The 7,846-nt window shown below is 44.3% G+C and overlaps 1 protein-coding gene across 2 annotated transcripts in view; it reads right to left on the reverse strand.

The window, feature by feature from the left end:
* The window catches only part of HCN4 (hyperpolarization activated cyclic nucleotide gated potassium channel 4), a 104,110-nt gene that overhangs the window by 68,630 nt on the left and 27,634 nt on the right, over positions 1 to 7,846 (reverse strand). For both annotated transcript variants that reach the window (XM_035899492.1, XM_035899491.1), the window contains exon 2: positions 5,795 to 6,218. In XM_035899492.1, the coding sequence (XP_035755385.1) occupies positions 5,795 to 6,218 (424 nt within the window). The remainder of the gene's footprint in view (positions 1 to 5,794; positions 6,219 to 7,846) is intronic.

The raw sequence follows: 7,846 nt of genomic DNA on the forward strand, positions 1-7,846 counted from the left end.
CCGATCGCTCCCCTCCTCCTACTGGGCACACTATTCCTGATACAAGCCAGGATGCCATTGGCCTCCTTGGCCACGTGGGCACACTTCTGGCTCATATTCAGCTGTCTGTCAACCAGTACCCCCAGGTCCTTTTCCACCAGGCAGCTTTCCAGCCACTCTTCCCCGAGCCTGTAGCGCTGCATGGGGTTGTTGTGACCAAAGCGCAGGACCCGGCACTTGGCCTTGTTGAACCTCATACAGTTGGCCTCAGCCCATCGATCCAGCCTGTCCAGGTCCCTCTGCAGAGCCCTCCTCCCCTCAAGCAGATCAACACTGCCACCCAGTTTGGTGTCATCTGCAAATTTACTGAGGGCACACTCAATCCCCTCATCCAGGTCACTGATAAAGATATTAAACAAGACTGGCCCTAGGACTGAGCCCTGGGGGACACTGCTTGTGACCGGCCGCCAACTGGATTTAGCTCCATTCACCACGACTCTCTGGGCTTGGCCATCCAGCCAGTTTTTAACCCAGCGAAGAGTACATCCATCTAGGCCATGAACTGCCAGCTTCTCCAGGAGAATGCTATGGGAGACTGTGTCGAAGGCTTTGCTGAAGTCCAGGTATACATATATCCAGGTATATATATATCATACCATCCAGTCCAGGTATATATATATCATACCATCCTGTTGACAGAAGACACATTAAGCACTGCCAGAAGGTGACTGTACAAAAAAATGAAAGACTTTTTCCTTTTTACAGCTATTCGAATATTTGCCTGGCTCCTTATAATTCATTATAACCCGTTTTTTATTATATTCTTTTTGCAACTGTATTCCCATTGCCCAGGTGGGAGGCTTAATTTCCATTATAGCAGTAGAAATTCCTGCTAAAGACAAACTCCATGAAAAAAACTTTTTTAGGTTTCTTTCTCCTGAAAGGTAACATGGCACAGGGCAGGGGACAGATCGCTAGCTGCCCATGGGCAAGTGAGGGAAAATGCAATGTCTGTGCAGGAATGGAAAACATCTATTTCCTTCTGCTGTCTGTCTGCCCTCCGAAAGGATGTTGTGCTGCACAAGTGAAAACAGTTCAATGTAAAAGGCTGTTGTAAAATCTTGAATGACCTTCTTCTAATATGTCAACATGAGTTTTTTAGCATTGATTTCAGTGCAGCCAGGATTTTCTCTAGAAGGAAAAGATGCTCAAATTTTGGGTCAATTTGTACAGTGAGAATGCAAATTACTATAACTTGCATTATGGTTCTAATAAGCTCCTGTAATGACATTAAAGACAAACGCTTAATAATGCTGCCTTCAGAAATGAGGTAATGCAAATTTAGGAAGAAACGCAGCCCATTCTCCCCCTCCCTGCCACATTACCAGTGTTTGTTGAGTCTGACGTTACTCAAGGGTGGCCAGAGGTTTTAATGAGTTACACTCATGGGTCTGCTTTGCTGTTTAACACAACAGAATTGCAAATCGTACTGATAAAAAATCTGCTAAGCTATTTTGAACTGCTCATGGAACGGGACCCTGCTGTGCTACTTGAGAACAATCATTTTGCCCAGCTCCTCCCCTCTCAGGATCCAGTTATGGATTTGGCCTAACATTACATCCCCCAGGCCACTAGCCACGTTATTTTAATTTGATTTAAAGAAGGCTACAAATAGGTCAGAAGAAACTAAAGGAATTAGCTGTTCAAATCAAACCAAAAATCAGTTGGGAACCATATTCTCATCGTCTTTGGAAGCTCTCTCCTGTTCCTTCCACACAGGCCCTCTAGCTTTTGAATCAGTTTTCTGACTATCTCTAAATCTTCTTAAAGCGATGTCATCTTTCAGATGTTGTAATCTGTGGCCAGTAACAGACCTGAGAAGATGCATTCCTTCCACTCTAAAACTTCTATGCAATATGGAAACTCAAGGGAAGAAAAGGAAGCATTCAGGGAAGTTTTCAAGTTCTCATTGATGTAATAGTTTGAAAATCACCAAATTGCCCTTTTCTTCAGGTTTCAGCTGCCAAAACTGAGAACTCTATTTTTTTTCTGACAAAAATCTGAAAAAATCCTCTCACAATAATCTTATCATTGTGATATATATCAAACACAGTTAATTCCTTTCCTTACCATCATAATCCCTCACATAGATTCTGAGATCAAAATATTTTGGTTATCTAAGCCTATGTGCTATTTGGAAACCAGTTTACAGGAGTAGGATTTTACTGTTGTTCTAATAAATGTTCCTTGTTCATAAGTCAAAATAGTTTGATCTTAAATATAGGTTACTGCACCCTTGCACCAAACACAAGCATAGATGCTGTGCATAAAATACGGAAAGCTCAGCAAATTGCTCTTAGAAAAAAAAATATTTATTTTTGCCTATGAAAACCTGAAGAGGTTTTTTGTTTAACACTCACAATCTGAACTGCATCGGTTTATTTTCATTGGGTGTATGGGTTACATGGTATTATTCTGCTTTTATTCTTTCTACTGAGTGACCTAGGGATAAGGTTTGTAGGAAGTTAATGTTCAGAGTCTGCATTCTCTGAACAGTTTCTCGGAGACAACAGTGAGAAGGCCCAACTCCAGACTCTATGTGCGACAGCGTGCCTCCGTTTTCACGTGGTCAAGAACCACAGACCAACCCAGATACCCTGAAGAGCTGCTGGAGTGGTTAAAAGGCTGAGATGACAAGAGCTTCCCTGGATATGACCAAGGCCATGATTGAAGTACCCACATTTGTTCTAACTCTGGCAGTACAGCTCCAGACATAGAACATGCCAGCCCTCCTGGATCTCTGCTCACAGACTTGTTAACTACCAGACACTGAAGTTTATAATATGATATTCAGGCAAGCTAGGCTCAAGCCAGTGTGGGTATGCCTTCCTGCATTGCAATCAAGCCTCCTACTGCAGGGTAGACACAGCAGACACTTCAAAAAGGCTCTATTTATATTGTGCCCTACTGGTAAATTCATTCGTCGGACCACTCATGCAAAATGGATAATGCAAATGAAACTGCTACATTTAGAATTAATCTTATTTTCGTATTCCAGTGAACATGAGTGCATTAGACTGTTTTTCTTCTTTTTTTCTTTCCTTTTTTCTTTAGGGTGTTTGCCCAGCTGTAGTCCCCAAGCACTTGTTTCAGGTCTGGGGGAGAATGTCAGAGTAGCCTGCTGCTGAGCCAGAATGGTGCAGGCACTTCCAACCACTGGCTCTCGAGCCCACAGACTCATGACTAGCATTGATCTGGAACTGATGAGTGGCTGGCTGTTTTACAGCATTGCAGCCTTAGAGAAGGCTGCTCTCTCCTCACTGCAGGGTGAGTGATAAATTCATGCAGAGCATGGACAATTGCAGGGGAAGAAATGAAGAGGCTCACTGTGAACTCAGGAAGTGCCCACTTGTCCCCGTACTCACTCAGAGTTACACTAATGCACAGACGTAATGTTCATCTAGGAGGCAGAGTAAGTAGATTAACATCCCTGTGTATGCTGGATGCCCCTCTCCTCCTCGTACAGGACCCAGAGGCTCAGCATTAGTTATAAGCAAGAAGCTAAGTCTCCCGCGCACAGCAGTGACTGCTCCATCAAAAGTGCATAATACTGCATAAGCTCAGTACAGGTGAGCGGGGATGCTCCATCCAGACACAACGCAGCACTCGCCCTCTCTGACTACTCCATCCACCTCTGTTAACCCTGCCTCAGGCTGCCCTACACAGATTCCTATAGTTAGCACACATACTCTTCTCCAGTGGACCATTTACTCCCATGCAAAGATTAAGAACTTCTCTTCCCTGTCTCCTTGTTGCTTTGTAGCGTGCACTGCATCTATGAAAAGGGATCGCCCCTTCTCTCTGCTTCCCTTCCCTGTTTGAGAAGGTGGAAAACCTCCTAGTACCATACTCTGGGAAACTGCTGCTTGGGTCAAGCCCTGTTTGAAAAAAAGACTATCATGTTTGCTCTGCTGGGCTCTGCAATGCATAACAGCGTCTGCATTGCAGTCTCAAACTGCAATCCAACACCATCTGTCCCTTCCACTTGCAGCACTGCATCACTCTGGGGAGTCTGTTCTTCACAGGGGACCCAGAGAGCGCCTGGCTGTGCAGTCCCCCAGCACCCATGACAGCCAGCAAAACGGCAAAATGCCCCACTCATTTGTATTACAAGACTGTAACTAGAAATGGCTGCTCAGTGAAGCTGTAGAGAAGCAAGATGGGGAAAGGGTGCTGATTTGTTTTCATTTCATTATTTTTAAAAACAAATTCAGTATAATCAACAGCAAATATACTTCACCTTATGGAAAGGAAGTTAAGGAGCAGAGACAAGCAAGCGTGGAACTCTGCACTGCTGTGGCTACATGTAAATCTGAAGAAGCTACTTTAACAATAGCCTAAACCACCAACTTGCCTTTCCTGAGCATTCTTGGATTAGAGGACAGGGAAGCAATGCAACCAAGGGACAAGACAGCAGACATGGAGATACTTCATTGCTCTGCTCGGTCTCTGACTTACTGAGTCAACACCAGGAAAGACACTTCGGCTTTATTTATCTCCATCTCTCTAAGCGCTTCCTGCCTGCCTGTGCTACAAAGCAAATTAACCTAGTGGTGAATTCTTCAGGGCGGTAGCCTTCTCTCCCTATACCTCTGTGCAGCACCTTGCACAATGCCATCCCAAACTTCAGCAAGGCATTACGCTCTGCTGGAAGTGAAGCATTGACAAATTATAACACCACAAAGACGAAGCCTGAATTTTGTAAAGTATGCACCAGTGCTCTCCCTCTGAGTCTGTGATGCTGGGAGGAGGAAACAGTTCAGCTCTATCATGAATTAGTGCTCTGACAGCTCAGTGCAATCTACCCATAACTTGCATGGCTGCTTTCCCTTCACATTCCCAGGAGCACACTCTGCATTAGATCATGCTCTGCATCAGGCTCTGGTCCAAAGCAGAAAAGAAAGTATGGGAAGGAAGATGAAATTGCCTTGACCAGCTTTCCTTGTCCTGAAAATATGCTCCTGACATGTGGAGAAAGCTGCAGGGAGCTTTCTCTCTGCTTTGGAGAGCATGGAGACAGGAGAAAATTACTAATTTTCAAACTACTTGTAAGGTTGTGGCTTCACTGGCATTACATCCGACAACTCACCCTGTGTACTGGAACTCCCCTGGGAACAGCACAGGGTCTAGGGGTAGTGGGGTTCTTTGCTTTTCACCAGATGTTTACGTCTTCAAACAGACCCTATTTGTCTGCAGATTTCTCTTCTTTCCTCTCCCCCTAACACAGTGTCAGAGGATTTAGAAAGCAAGGTTATCAATACATCACCAAGCCATTTATTCAAGAGATAAGTGTGTAAAAGAAGGTGATGCTTGGGTAAACACATGCCACAGGTTCTGCAAACCAGCTATCTCTAGAGCTTTCCTCTGAGCTGTTTCTGGACCTTTTGGGGGCTCTGAGAGGGCAAGACCCTGCTGTCTGGCTAACTGCTCCACTCACAGGCAGCTCTAAAACTACATACTTCCTGCAGGGGGTCCATCTGTACTTACTCTCCTCCCAGCCCACGCATCATCTCCACAGATTATATATATTATGATTGTGAAGCAGAGAGTATGGTCTCAAGTGACGAAGTAACAATATGCTGAAGGCCCTCTTGGGAACCTGCTAAAAGCAAAGCATCAGACTCAAGACACACTTCTTTAGCATTCACACTGGCATGAAGTAGGAGAATGGGCATTCAAAGCAAGCACTTTAGTGTAATACCAGCATAAGTGGAGAAAAGATTTAGGATGCAAGTGTATCACAGCCTCTGCTCACCTCCTCCCACTGATGAATATAGCGGATGAGCCGGGAGAGCCGCAGAAGCCTCAGGAGGCTGAGGATCTTAGTGAAGCGCACGATGCGCAGTGCCCGGGCTGTCTTGTACACCTCAGAATCAATGCGGGTTTCAACAATCAGGAAGATATAGTCCACAGGGATGGAGGATATAAAATCCACCACAAACCAGCTCTTCAGGTACTTCATCTTGATCCTCTGTGGGTCTAGGATGATCTCTGTGTTGTCCTCCACCACAATGCCTGTTCGGAAGTTGAGGACAAGATCGATGAGGAAGAACGTGTCCGAAACCACATTGAAGACAATCCATGGGGTAGTATTTTCATCCTTGAAGAAAGTGATGCCCACAGGGATGATGATCAGGTTCCCTACCATCAGGAGCAGCATGGTCAAATCCCAGTAAAACCTGGACAGCAAGACAGAGACATGTGAGATCAGCTATAGAGTGGGAGATCAGGGAGCCCAGGTCAACAGAACTAATCTGCTTTATACATCTCTAATGTCATTCATTCCCTATGCTCTGCTAGTCTTCCTGATGTACTCAGAGTGCGCAAGCTGCTAATTAAGTATTTAATATCATAGGAACACTCATCTTTGGGCTTAGAGGGTTCAGAAAGGAATTGAGTACATGGCTGGACATGCTGACTTGAAAACTTTGACTGGGACTTCAGAGCCACCCCAGAAGAGACTGACATACTGGAAGTTACCACAACAACTGTTAGCTAAAGAAAGAGTGAGAACAAGTATTTGAAAGGCCTCAGAGTACGTATGCCAATAAAGCCATTTGGGGTTAAAATCATCAGGCTTGCTCCTGCTGTCTGATCCTTCTTTAGGTAGCCAGCACTGAGAGCATTGGGATCAGGATGGAACTGGAGACCATGCTGTGATCTACAGTGTTCAGTTTAGATTTCCTACTGAGCCAAGCTTATGCTGAGCCTGGACTTGAGGAGTTTAGCCCACACTCTTATAGATTCCTGTGTCATACAGAAATAAGCAATACAGCTTGGAGTCAGCTGCCTGGAAATATCTATTTAATTTCTAAAGTAAGCAACAACAACATTTAACTACTGTTCCATGAAGCACAGTCTCCAAGAAGCTATCTTCATGTTAGTGGCAAGTCAGTATTATCCAGTGGGCCTTACAACAACATTCATTTTTGGTTTTGAAGGCACACACAGTCTGAATATTGTTCCTTATTTGTTTGGGATTTTTTACAGATTTTCCCCAGGTATTAGTGTAAAAGACACACAACCACACATTGCCACAACTGACCCAGAGTGAGGACTAAAGACTTTTCTGGGTCTCATACTTTGTAGAGGAGTCTCACAAAGGAGCCTCACTGCCCAGCATATAGTGGTGCTCCAGTCCCCTCCAAATGTTTCACATGTAGAGATGTGAACGTACTGTGGTTTCACATCACCAAGTTTCATCAGCTCTACATTGTACACTACAGAGCAGCTACTATAATATTGTGAGGTATCATAAATAACTTGTATTAAGAAGCACTTGTACTTGAGCAAAGTACACAGAGCAAACTGATTATTGGGTTTGGTTGCTTAAACCTGAAGATGCAACATTCAGAAAGCTGCAATGGCTCTTCCAATCAGTCACACAAATTAGCATGGTGTTTATGTTATTATTAATCTCTTGAGTACCAAGTGAGCCTAACTTCCTAGACGATAAAAAAGGCGACAGCAAGTTAACACAAGGGAGAGAACTGAGCCTTCCTTTAAACAAATCATCTCAATAGCAGTGAAGTCAACAGAGTGACTCTAGATTTCTCATGATGTTACGAAGGAAACTGTGGCCTTGCTGAAGAAGAACATGCACATGCTGCTTCTCTATCTGTCTGGCAGGTTACAGTCAAAATCACAGAAATGTTCTAGGAAAAATAGATTTGCCTTAAAGATCCTCAAAATCTAGCTTTCGTAAGAGCTGTTCCGCTTAAGCCCGGGCCTTGGAGAAGTCTGAGCTGCTGCAGAACAGTATCGCTATAGTGAGGCAACTACACTGATTTGCTGAAATCTCAGCAGG

Source organism: Egretta garzetta, unplaced genomic scaffold (assembly GCF_000687185.1).
Source record: "Egretta garzetta isolate BGI_Z169 unplaced genomic scaffold, ASM68718v1 scaffold287, whole genome shotgun sequence".
Classification (NCBI taxonomy): Eukaryota; Metazoa; Chordata; class Aves; order Pelecaniformes; family Ardeidae; genus Egretta; species Egretta garzetta.